The sequence below is a fragment of the Neofelis nebulosa genome, chromosome X (genome assembly GCF_028018385.1).
Source record: "Neofelis nebulosa isolate mNeoNeb1 chromosome X, mNeoNeb1.pri, whole genome shotgun sequence".
In the NCBI taxonomy this organism is placed as follows: domain Eukaryota; kingdom Metazoa; phylum Chordata; class Mammalia; order Carnivora; family Felidae; genus Neofelis; species Neofelis nebulosa.
In genome coordinates, this window is record NC_080800.1 from 127,675,351 (window position 1) to 127,688,760 (window position 13,410).

The following is a 13,410-nucleotide window of genomic DNA, read 5'->3' on the forward strand; positions in this document are numbered from 1 at the left end:
CTGAGCCACCCAGGCGCCCCTGCTCACTGAAGTTTTAACTCACATATTGTATAAAGAGATGTGGTATCCAAATAATGTGCAACAAACATAGGAGTACATATATCTTTTCAAATTAGTGTTTTCATTTCCTTTGGGTAGATACTCAATAGTGGAATTATTAGATTATATGGTGTTTCAATTTTAAATTTTTTGAGGAACCTCCACACTGTTTTCCACAGTGGCTGTACCAATTTACATTCCTAACTAATAGTATATGTGGGTTCCTTTTCCTCTACATCCTCTCCAACACTTGTTATTTTTCATCTTTTTTATTTTAGCCCTTCTAAGATATAAGGTGATATCTCATTTTGGTTTTGATTTGCATTTTCCTGATGATTAGTGATGTTGAGCATCTTTTCATGTGTCTATTGGCCATCTGTATGTCCATTCTTTGAAAAAATGTCTACTCAGGTTCTCTGCCCATTTTTTTTAAATTTTTTTTTCAACGTTTTTTATTTATTTTTGGGACAGAGAGAGACAGAGCATGAACGGGGGAGGGGCAGAGAGAGAGGGAGACACAGAATCAGAAACAGGCTCCAGGCTCCGAGCTGTCAGCACAGAGCCCGACGCGGGGCTCGAACTCACGGACCGCGAGATCGTGACCTGGCTGAAGTCGGCCGCTTAACCGACTGCGCCACCCAGGCGCCCCATCTGCCCATTTTTTTTAATTGTATTATTTATATTTTTGGTGTTGAGTTGTAGAAGTTCTTTATATGTTTTGGATATTAACCCCTTATTGGGTATATCATTTGCAAATATCTTGTCCCATTCAGTAGGTTGTCTGTTTTGTTGATGGTTTCCTTTGATGTGCAGAAACTTTTTATTTTGATGTAGTTCCAACAGTTGTTGTTTCGCTTTTGTTTCCCTTGCCTGAGGCTCAATAAAAAAACACAGGAAACAGTAAGTATTGGTGAGGATACAGAGAGAAAGGAACTCTCATGTACTGTTGGTGGGAATATAAAGTGGCATAGCTACTGTAGAAAACAGTATGAAAATTCCTCAAAAAGTTAAAAATGGAATTACCATATGATCCAGTCATTCCACTACTGTGTATTTACCCAAAGAAAATGAAAACACTATTTGGAAGATATATGCACCCCTATGTTTATTGCAGCATTATTTACAATAGTTAAGATATGGATGCAACCCAAGTGCCCATCAATAAATGAATGAATAAAGAAGATGTGGTACACACACACACACACACACACACACACACAATGAATTATCACTCAGCCATAAAAAGGAATGAAATCTTGCCATTTTCAATGACATGGATGGAGCTAGAGAGTATATACTGTTAAATGAAAAAAGTCATTCAGAGACAAATACCATATGATTTCACTCATATGTGGAATCTAAGAAACAAAACAAAAGAGCAAAGCAAAAAAGAGAGGGAGAGAAACCAAGAAACAGACTCAACCATAGAGAACAGACTGATGGTTACCAGAGGGGAGCTGGATAGAGGGATAGGTGAAGTAGGTGATGGGGATTAAGGAGTGCACTTGTCGTGATGAGCACCAGGTGTTGTATAGAAGTGTTGAATCACTATATAGTAAACCTGAAACTAAGATTACACTCTTAACTATCCTGGAATTAAAATTTAAAAATAAAATTTAAAAAACATTGAGACACCTCTTTTTACCCACAAGATTGGCAGGATTTTTAAAAACTGTCCATGTCTAGATATCAATAATGTGGGAAATTACACTTTCATATATGACTGGTAGGACTGTGAATTATAACTTTATTTGGGGGCAAAAGTCTGGCTATCTATTAAAAATAAAAATATGTAGGGGCGCCTGGGTGGCGCAGTCGGTTAAGCGTCCGACTTCAGCCAGGTCACGATCTCGCGGTCCGTGAGTTCGAGCCCCGCGTCAGGCTCTGGGCTGATGGCTCGGAGCCTGGAGCCTGTTTCCGATTCTGTGTCTCCCTCTCTCTCTGCTCCTCCCCCGTTCATGCTCTGTCTCTGTCTGTCCCAAAAATAAATTAAAAAAAAAAAATAAAAATATGTATACTGTGACTTAGAAATTCCAGTTTGAGGTCAGTGAACTTCAAGATAGGTCAATAGAAACTATCCAACCTACAGATGAGAGGGAGAAAGAAAAAAATATGATGAAAACATTAAGGTATGTGGGACAATACCAAGAGGTCAAACATTCTTGTAATTAGAGACCTGGGAAAGGGGATAGAGAATAGGGTAAAAAATTTATTTAAAGAAATAATGACCACAATCTTTCCAAATTTGTAAAAACAAATGTACAGATCCTGGAAGATCAGTAAACCCCAAACAGGATAAATATGAAAAAAATCACAGCCAGAGAAAAATAACCTCCAGGGGAAGAATAATTCAATGGAATCGAAACTCAGCTATTACGAATGCCAGATGATTGTCAAATAATATTTGGAAAGTACCAAAAGGAAAAAAAAAAACACCTCTGAACCCAGAATTCTATGTCCGGCAAAATTAGCCTTCAAAAGTGAAGACAAAATAAAGACATTTTCAAATAAGATAAAATGAAGAGAATCTATTTCCAGCATACTTGCACCATAAGGAATGCTAAAGGAAATTCTTCAGATTGAAGAGAAGTGATCTGAATGGAAGTGCTGCATTGGTAATAGTAAATAACTAGGTAAATATGAAGGAATATTTTTTCCTCATAATTTTCTAAAACTACATATGACCATTTAAAGCAAAAAATTATAGCATTTTCTTATGTGTATTGGTAAGTATATAGATGTAATCCATATGGAAATTATAGCATACAGGATAGGGGGGTGATAGATGTGTCTACATCATACATAGCAGCTAGGGCAAAGGCCAGTATAATGTTAGTGCTGTTGAGGCTATGACCTCATCCATATCTACAGGTAAGCAAACTTAGATGACTGAGGTGACACTCACCTTTAGGCAATCTCCCTGAGTACAAAGGACTGACGTCAGTGATTCCATGAGGGTAGATGTTATATGGTCGGCTTGCTTGATTTTTAAATATAATCTGCAAGTAAAAGTGAAATAGAAGACCAAGTCTTAAAAGGGCCAGGATCCACCAGTGTGGCCCATCTCCAGAAGACAAAAGCTGCCTTATGTCCATACTGTAGGGGTTTGAGCCCACATAAAGCTCAAAATATTTGTTCTTTCTGTATAACTGCTCAAATAGTCACTTAGGTTTTTCACTAAAGGCTCCTTTCCATTTCTTTACAGTTATTTCACTTGTTCAGGAAGTATTCTTTGCACCTTCTCAAACTAATTGAAATTGAATGTCTGCTGAGCACACTGCTTCTTCTTAGCCTTTTCCCACCATTTGGGCCCTAGTTCCCCAACAGCTGAGAGGAAAACAGTGACTCAGGTGATAAAATTCTTCACTGAATGAGCAGGGACGACTAGGAGGATAGCTGATGACAGCACTCTCAACTGCCCCAGGATATATGCTGGCAATCATTCCCCTAGCTTAGGGCCCCCTGATATACATATGAAGGGTCTCATGACTACTAAATGATAATAAATGGAGTTTCCCTAGCAACAGCTAGCCCCTTAAGGTCCTGGAAACCTTGTTTCCAAAATTTCTTAGAGACTTACTCTATCCCTGACCCCCACCGAACCTGAGGGTATATAATCAGTTACCCATTACAACCCCAGTGCAGCTCTTCCTGCCCACAGGTCCTGTCCACATGCTTTAATAAAGTCGCATTTTTGCACCAAAGGCGCCTTCAAGAATTTTCTTGGCCATCAGCTCTGGACCACCCCACCATCACCCTAAAACTTCATTACTGTTAGGTTTTCCTAGAAATTCACCTTCCCACTTACTTAGTTGACTAATATCTGCTTCCAGATTCTCACTGTCAAGTGCTTCTGTTTTCACTGAGAAAAGAGATTACTCACCCTCCCGCCATCAAATCTATCCACCTATGTGCATATATGGCCACATTCCCTCCTGCGAAAATCACCTCCTATCTAATGACAACATCTCTTCTGTTGTACTACTACACAATAAGGTTGCAGCATCTTCCATTATGAAAACTTCCTTTTGGAACAGAATAGAGAGTCACTTAACTGACTAAGCCACCCAGGCGCCCCAATATACTCATATTTTTATTTTTATTTTTTTTAATTTTTTTATTTTTTTTTATTTTTTTTATTTTTTTATTTTTTTTATTTTTTTTATTTTTTTATTTTTTTATTTTTTTTTATTTTTTTTATTTTATTTTTTTATTTATTTTTGGGACAGAGAGAGACAGAGCATGAACGGGGGAGGGGCAGAGAGAGAGGGAGACACAGAATCGGAAACAGGCTCCAGGCTCCGAGCCATCAGCCCAGAGCCTGACGCGGGGCTCGAACTCACGGACCGCGAGATCGTGACCTGGCTGAAGTCGGACGCTTAACCGACTGCGCCACCCAGGTGCCCCTATACTCATATTTTTAAAACAAATTTATAGTCCACATTTATCTGTGTAACATTTATGATTTTTAGACGATCATATCCATTGGAGACAAGGCTAAATTATGAAGCTTTTAGATACTCAAAATTCTCCAGACTTTGTCTCCTGACCCAACCTTGTATCTCCTCCTCAACTTACCAACAGTGTGTCTCCAACTTCTCCATAAAGTAAAGGTCCTAGGATTCCTGATTCATACTGAATAGCTTCACGAGTCTTAAATGTTTCATCTGTGTATGCCATAAATCGAACTTTTTTGTACTTCCTACCAATCCGCTGAGGACCACTGTTCAAATATAGATGTTTATAACTTCTGCATGAGACACAAATAGATGACATGTTGGGATGGAGAGTTCTAGGTAGGGACAGGTGGCTAAAATCCAGCTCTAAAACAGCTGATGAGATTTAATCAAGGGAAGGAGGGAGAAAAATACAAGTATCCCTGATGCTTAGCTATGTTAATAGGGCTATATTATTTGATTCCATATCTGTACTTAATCCCAACCATGGCTTGAGGATTTGTTGTTTTGAATAATTGGGAAGAACTTTTTGAAAATGAGGAAGAGTTCATACCAAGAGTCAAAGGTGCTTACCTGTCACTGGGAGTGGGGGACGAGGGAGCATAGTCCCAGTCCTCCTCTTCGGCCGCAATATAGTGGATCCAAGTTTTAGGATGCTTCTTGGCAACTGAGCGGATTTGAATAAAGGGAGAAGGGCTGTCGCCATCAAACCTAACCATGTCCATGTCAGAATCATAAAGATCATCATCATAATCTTCCTCTTTTTCATTAATTTTCATCCGTAGCTGGGGTTCCTCTGGGCAGCTATCTACTTTGACATAAGCTTCCATGCCATCTGGAGTCAGACAAATCAAACAATGTCAGATTCCTACAAGACTCTGGCCCTCAAGACCCTCTCCTAAGTGTTTTCTTCTCCACGCCAGTACTCTTCTTTGCCACTCTCCTACAGGGATTACCTCCCCCATAGCTGTCCCTTGCTGCTTTCTTCCTATATGGTCTTTGCACTCACTGTTTCCCTTCAGCCAGAATCTCCTCCAATTTATGTTTTATCCCTTTTTCAACACTCACTCATTTGCTCTTACAATATATATGAATATTTCCCTTGTGGTATTGGCTCTGAGCCTATCACTCCCCAACTCCCAAATTATAAATGAGCAGACTTGACACACTGCGTATTTTCAGCACGTGGTTGTCTAGGTCAGACCAACTCCCCACTCCTCCAGTTACCTATGATTTCTATATGTACTCCATTGAATCATGATACAAACCACCGATTTAATAAGTTTATCAGGAAAAATGTCAGTATAGATATAAATTTCAAGAAACATTCCAAGTTCATAAAAACATGGAAAGGTACAACTTAGAGCGAAGGAAATATGTCATATATTTTAAGAGCATGTCTGCCTGTGACTAGTTGCGAGCCCTAAAGCAATCTCATCTCTGGCTTTAAAAATGTGGATGGCATCAGTACTCCTGTATCCCTTGGGTAAATTCCTAGCAGTGCTATTGCTGGGTCATAGGGTAGGTCTATTTTTAATTTTCTGAGGAACCTCCACACTGTTTTCCAGAGTGGCTGCACCAATTTGCATTCCCACCAACAGTGCAAGAGGGTTCCCGTTCAACTGATGAATGGATAAAGAAATTGTGGTTTATATACACAATGGAGTACTACATGGCAATGAGAAAGAATGAAATATGGCCCTTTGTAGCAACATGGATGGAACTGGAGAGTGTGATGCTAAGTGAAATAAGCCATACAGAGAAAGACAGATACCATATGTTTTCACTCTTATGTGGATCCTGAGAAACTTAACAGAAACCCATGGGGGAGGGGAAGGAAAAAAAAAAAAGAGGTTAGAGTGGGAGAGAGCCAAAGCATAAGAGACTCTTAAAAACTGAGAACAAACTGAGGGTTGATGGGGGGTGGGAGGGAGGGGAGGGTGGGTGATGGGTATTGAGGAGGGCACCTTTTGGGATGAGCACTGGGTGTTGTATGGAAACCAATTTGACAATAAATTTCATATATTGAAAAAAAAATAATAAAAAATAAAAAATAAGAAAAAAAATGTGGATGGCAATACCTCCTGCCCAGTGTATGCCACAGGCTGTTCTGAAGCTCAATCCAAAGAAGGGGGGCCTGTTTACTGGGTGATGGGGAACAGGGTAGCTCTCAGGAGCGGCAGACAGCTAGTCTTTAAACTAGTTCATGTGGCTTCAAACGTTATTTATTCTAGGTCTACAAATGAAAAGTTTTATCTGAGGTCCAACAAGACAAAGCATTTTTCTGCAAAATGTGGATTAAAATCAGTGGAAACAAGTCAAAATAATAAAACAAAACATAAACCCTTCAAACTAGATAGTGACCAACCTGCATACAAATAAATAACCTATTCCTGTTGTGTGCCCAGTAGGATATCCTTTGCCCCCTAATGTCTTATCAAAAGTCCCCCAAACATGATGTAACAGATGGGTAAAAGAGGTCCCTATTCTTCATCATTATAGAGGACTATAGACAAGGCCACTCACTGAACATAAGGGGGAAATAGTGGAAGTGTGGCAAGATCCAATCTCTTCTCCAAGGCAAACAAGGAATCTGAAGAGAGCATTAATACAAGGGTGGTAGGAACAAACAAGTGCTGAGTGCTGTTAGACATGAAACATTAGGCCTCCTCAACATGTTTCTCCAACAGCCCTCAATAGCCACAAGAGGGGACTAGGCAAGGAGTGATGTTACGTTGATGCAAGTTTAGGAGTTAGTGGAGTAAACACACAAGACGGCAAATGGGGGTGGGATGATCATGTTATATGAATTTTCACAGGCTGTAGCTCCCAATGAGGTCACATTAACAATAATTTGAAAGTGTAAGCACTGTTGCCCCAACTCGCTTAGACGGGACCTTTGGCCCTTCGCAAAGTCCTCATCAAGACGTCTTCGAAAACCTCATGTGGTATGTCACCTATGCTTGGCAACTTCCACCCGCAGCGTGTCACCTCCTACCAGGTGCTGACAGAGCACCTCTGTGTACACCAGGAGTGTGGGCTTTCATGCTGAGAACTGCAGTATCGTCTTGTCTTTGCTATTTACTGCTCTCGGCATCACTACTGCTGTCCTACAACCTAGGTGACTTATTTCTTTACATTTCTCATAAAACATCCCTTTGGCTATGACCTGCAATGTCTCTCTCCATGGTATTGAGGCCTAGTTAATGGGCTCAGGCTGGGAAACCAATAGTGTACTGTCTTCCTCCCTTTCACCACAGCATTCATTCCTAAAATATCTCCCCTCCCTCTATCATAGTCATTTAGACTAAAAATTCACCAGTACTACTAACACTCAAGCCCTCTTACGTTCAAGGTGAAATCTTTACTCTGAAAACTGACAACTAGGGCACCTCAGTTGAGTTCTAACATAATCTTATACTGGACAGTGGACACTAAAAGAAGAGCTGAAAATGTATAGTACTCATTTTTAAGATCGACAGATATTACCATGCTGGTGGGAAGAGATGTGACAAAACAGTAGAAACTGGCCAAGGTCCATCAGGAATGTCTGAGCAGTGAGGAAAGTTATTGGTGAGATCTCCAAGGAGGCCTGGCGGTGGTTTCTGATGAGAAATGTGTGGCCTTCAAGAAAAATTGAGTGCACTTCGGGGGTGGTGCCCATTCCAATCACATGCCAATAGACTGATTTCTTGTGGCATCCAGTCAGACCTATAAAGTAGAAATAAGATAGTTATGGTCAGCAAGTAGAGAATTTGAAAGGGAAAATGCTGTCTAGGATAGGATGGACAAACTGACCTTCAAATTTTATTACTGACTTGGAATAAAACTTTCCAAGGAGGCTAGGGTACTGCCAAACCTACAGCTCTCGCCAAGGTTACCCACCAGTGAGTGCCATGCTGCTAAATCCAATGGACCATTTTCAGCCACCTGCACCTGTTGACCATTCATTCCTTCTTGAAATTCTCTTCCTCCCTCGATCTCTGTGCCAACACCTCTCTGGGCTTTGTTCCCCTGTTGTTTAGACAGCTCCTTCTGTCTCCTTTCCTGACTCCTCAGTAAATTACAGATCACCTAGGATTCACCCCTAGCCCTTATTCTCTTATTGACCAATATTTTCTCCTTGAAAAATATCAAAATTATTCTTTTTACTACGCTCACTTCTCACATCCAACCTGATACCAGTTACGGCAATATAATTAATAACACTAATATTTACTGTGCACTTATTTTATATCAAACACTATCCAAACTATTTTACAAGTAACTCATTCACTCCCTCCAGTAACCATATGAATGTAGAAACTATTGTTATCAGGAGAGGAAACCAATGCCCAGAGAGGTTAATTAACTTGCTCAGATTGGAACCCAAGCAGCCGTATGCTTAGACTCACACTGTTAACTACTAGGGCACAGTTTTCTCGTATTTTGGCTCCCGAATCTTTCAAATATATCTATTTTTCACCATCATCACTATCCCCACCATCTTAATCCAAGCGAGCTACCATTATCTCTTGTCTCCGTGTCAAGTCCCAACTCTCCAGTAAGTCCTAGAAAGCCCTGAATGGTATTGCCAATTTAAGTTTCCTGCTTTTGTTTGTGACCTGTTTGTCCCAGGGGAAGCTTAAACATCTTCTCTTTGTTCTCTGAAATTCCACAATCATAATTTTTTGTGGGGGTCTTTTTAAAATTTATGCTACTGGGAAATTTTTATATGAGGACTCAAATACTTTCATCTATCATTTCTTTGATTTCTGAAATCTGTTTTAAACTGTATTCTCAATCTCTTTTCATTTTCATTTCTGGGAGATTTTCTCTATTCTTTTTTTTTTTAATTTTTTTTTAATGTTTATTTATTTTTGAGACAGAGAGAGACAGAGCATGAACGGGGGAGGGTCACAGAGAGAAGGAGACACAGAATCTGAAACAGGCTCCAGGCTCTGAGCTGTCAGCACAGAGCCCGACGCGGGGCTCGAACCCACGAACCGTGAGATCATGACCTGAGCTGAAGTCGGACGCTTAACCGACTGAGCCACCCAGGCGCCCCGAGATTTTCTCTATTCTAACTGCCTTCTATTGAGTTTGTATTTTGAAAACCATATTCCTCATTTTTGTGAGCATACTCTTACTTGGTTATTTCTTTTTCATAAAATCCCATTATTACTTTATTGATGCAATATCTTCTTGAATCTTTATGAAAATACTAAGTAGACCTTTTGACAAGTTTTGTTCAGTTCTAAGGATTATCTCTTTGTCTTCTGGGATTATTATTTTATTTATCTCTGCATATCCCTTTCATATTTCAGGCTTTCCTTAAATATTTGTTCATCCTTGGCCCCATCTATTTTAAGCAAAAGGAAAGAGAAATCTGTGAGCTCTGTGTACATGGGCAGGCCTTCATTTTTAGGTGACTGGAAAAAGAATCAGCCACTTCAGTTTAAGACCCCACCAGACGCCAGAATTCAGTGGGCTTTCCTCTGGGCATACGGAGCTGTCTGAAGACAACCAGAGGAGAGAGCTGTGGTGGTGAGTGAGGAAGATCCTGAGGATTCTTGAGCACAAATCGACATACCTGGCAGAGACCTGTTGACATAGCCATTGACCGTGTGCATTTCATGCTGGGCCTGAGCAGATGAGTGCCAGCTTTTTCCTGAGGAGAGAGGAGGCAAATACAAGGCTAGCTCAGTGTCTGTCTCACGAATGACGCTCCATTTCTCCTTCCCTCCATCCCATGGTGTGAGCAGTCTTTGCCCCCAAATCAGTAAGAAAAAGGGAGAAGACAATTACTAAAAGGCAGACATTTCTTGCTCAAATTGATGGTCTCTCCTTATATTTGTCTGACAGTAGATGGGAAGGGATGATGACAAGTGATAACGAGAAGGGAGAATATTGGTTAGTTTGTGCCATGAGGATTTCACTCTATTCATTCACTGACTTATTTGAAAGGGAGCAGACAGGGGTGCCTGGGTGGCTCCCTCGGTTACAGTTAAGCATCTGACTTTGCCTCAGGTCATGATCTCGTGGTTCGTGGGTTCCAGCCCCACGTCAGGCTCTGTGCTGACAGCTCAGAGCCTAGAGCCTGCTTCGGATGCTGTGTCTCCCCTTCTCTCTCCCTCTCCCCTGCTTGTGCTCTGTCTCTCCAAAATAAATAAACGTTAAAAAAAATTTTTAAAGGAGCAGATGAAAATCATCGTAGAAAAGGACTCTCAGTCCCTGTCCCTGTCCTAATTGCTTCATTCAGATTGTAGTAATGAAAACCCAAGAACCTGAAAGCTTGTCCACCTCCCCTCTGAAATTAGAGTGAAAGCACTGTAAATATTATCATGGCACAGCCATCTCCCTGAAGTTGCCCCTTCGTATAAAGGAGTAGCAGCTAATACTGAAACTTTCTGAAGCACCCAGCCTTTGTGGGTAATTCTCCTAAGTTCATTTATCTGTTCATCTACTAATTTCTTCATTCATCCAAACGCATTTACTGAGCACTTCTGAGTGCCAGGCACTGAGGACAGAGAAGACACTCTCTGCCTTCAAAGTGCTTACAATTTAGCTTAAATAGGGAAGCCAGCAATTATGAGTGAAGAGTAACGTCATAGAGATGAGAACAGGCTTTTACAAAACCAGAGAGAAGAAACTTCACTTCACCTGAAAGGGAAGGGATATAATATCAAAGTATCAGGCAATGATGATTTAGTGTGATAAGGAGGAAACTCCTTTGTTTGACTTTCTAGTGGTGTTTTGAAGATGATTATTTTATTGTTTTTTTTTTCAAAAAAGATTGTGAAATATTATTTGAAGTAGCTAATATAAATACATAGTTGCATTTGCTCTGTTTATTGTAATGTATACTAAATTAATGCAGAACCATAAAGACAATTTCACTAAAATCTACTCACAAATTTGCTTTCTGTATCCTTCATTTCATCTATGTAATATTGTGCTTTAAAAAAATTTTTTAGCATACATGACATTTTATTTTCTTGATGAAGGGATCTCTATTTTCTTCACCAGAATTGTCATTAATACAAAATCATCAGGGTTTGTATACCAAAAGTTTTCTCCAGGACCTAGTAAGCCTCCTGTTCAACTGCATTTGTAAATAAACTTGCTGATGCATTAAAAAAAACTGTGGAGGGTCCCATGGGTGGCTCAGTTGGTTAAGCATCCAACTTTGGCTCAGTCCATGATCCCACGGTCCGTGGGTTCAAGCCCTGCATCAGGCTCTGTGCTGACAGCTCAGAGTCTGGAGCCTGCTTCAGGTTCTGTGTCTTCCTCTCTCTCTGACCATCCCCTGCTCGTTCTCTCTCTCTCTCTTTCTCTCTCTCTCAAAAATAAATAAACATTTAAAAAACTGTGAAAATATATAAAGAGGCATCTAACCCAGACTGGAAGGAAAAGGAAAATCTTCACTTGGTGTGAAGGTGCAGACAGGCTTTCTAGGCAGAGGACACAGCGTCAACAAGGATCTGGATGCAAGAAAACACAGGGCATGTTGCAGGGCAATATAAAATGTGTTCAGCGTGGCCAGCACCTGCACAGTGAGGCAGGAAGAGGGGCCCAGTGAGGCTAGACACATCATCAGTAACAATGGAACGTCAGGGGACAGGAGAAGACAGGGAGACTAGTCAGGAGAGAGATGATGGGGTCCTCAGTTCAGAAGAGGCTGTGTAGGAGGATAATGGCTCTATTAGCAGGAGGAGGTAGCAAAAGTTCTGATACTACTGAGGACCTACTCTGTGCCACATAATGTTCTAAGTTACTTAATTGAAATCGCTTACATAATCCTCACAACTATCCTATGAAAAAAGTACTATTATTTCAATTTTAAACTTAAGAAAATTGAGACACAGAGAGGTTAAGTAATTTGCAAAGGTATTTAAAAGTAAGAAAGAAAGATAAGAGAAGGTATACTCCTAGAAGCAGACAGTCAATGCTGCTTGCCAAGAGCAGAGAGGTGGGGGAAATGGGGAAATGTTGGCTAAAGGCTACAAAATTTCAGTTTTAGGATGAATAAGTTCCAGAGATCTAATGTACAGGCATGATAACTATACTTAATAATACTGTATTGGACACTGAAAATATGCTAAGAGAGTAGATCACAGGTGCACTCATCACACACACAAAATAGTAACTATGTGAGGAGATGGATGTGTTGATCACCTTGACTATAGTAATCACTTTATTATCTTCTGTATATCAAATCATCATGTTGTACCCCTTAAATATGCACTTTTATGAACATTTCCTTTAAAAGACACATGATGGCACAAAAACAGACACATAGACCAATGGAATAGAATAGAAACTCCAGAACTAGACCCACAAACGTATGGCCAACTCATCTTTGACAAAGCAGGAAAGAACATCCAATGGAAAAAAGACAGTCTCTTTAACAAATGGTGCTGGGAGAACTGGATAGCAACATGCAGAAGGTTGAAACTAGACCACTTTCTCACACCATTCACAAAAATAAACTCAAAATGGATAAAGGACCTGAATGTGAGACAGGAAACCATCAAAACCTTAGAGGAGAAAGCAGGAAAAGACCTCTCTGACCTCAGCCGTAGCAATCTCTCACTCAACACATCGCCAAAGGCAAGGGAATTAAAAGCAAAAGTGAATTACTGGGACCTTATGAAGATAAAAAGCTTCTGCACAGCAAAGGAAACAACCAACAAAACTAAAAGGCAACCAACGGAATGGGAAAAGATATTTGCAAATGACATATCGGACAAAGGGCTAGTATCCAAAATCTATAAAGAGCTCACCAAACTCCACACCCAAAAAACAAATAACCCAGTGGAGAAATGGGCAGAAAACATGAATAGACACTTCTCTAAAGAAGACATCCGGATGGCCAACAGGCACATGAAAAGATGCTCAACGTCACTCCTTATCAGGGAAATACAAATCAAAA

General features: G+C 40.3%; 1 protein-coding gene across 3 annotated transcripts in view; it reads right to left on the reverse strand.

Annotated features, from left to right (window-relative positions):
• F8 (coagulation factor VIII) overlaps window positions 1-13,410 on the reverse strand; it is a 123,290-nt gene that overhangs the window by 64,603 nt on the left and 45,277 nt on the right. For all 3 annotated transcript variants that reach the window (XM_058713286.1, XM_058713285.1, XM_058713287.1), the window contains 5 exons: window positions 10,069-10,146; window positions 7,986-8,207; window positions 5,070-5,331; window positions 4,618-4,789; window positions 2,945-3,038 (listed from right to left, as the gene is read on the reverse strand). In XM_058713286.1, the coding sequence (XP_058569269.1) occupies window positions 2,945-3,038; window positions 4,618-4,789; window positions 5,070-5,331; window positions 7,986-8,207; window positions 10,069-10,146 (828 nt within the window). The remainder of the gene's footprint in view (window positions 1-2,944; window positions 3,039-4,617; window positions 4,790-5,069; window positions 5,332-7,985; window positions 8,208-10,068; window positions 10,147-13,410) is intronic.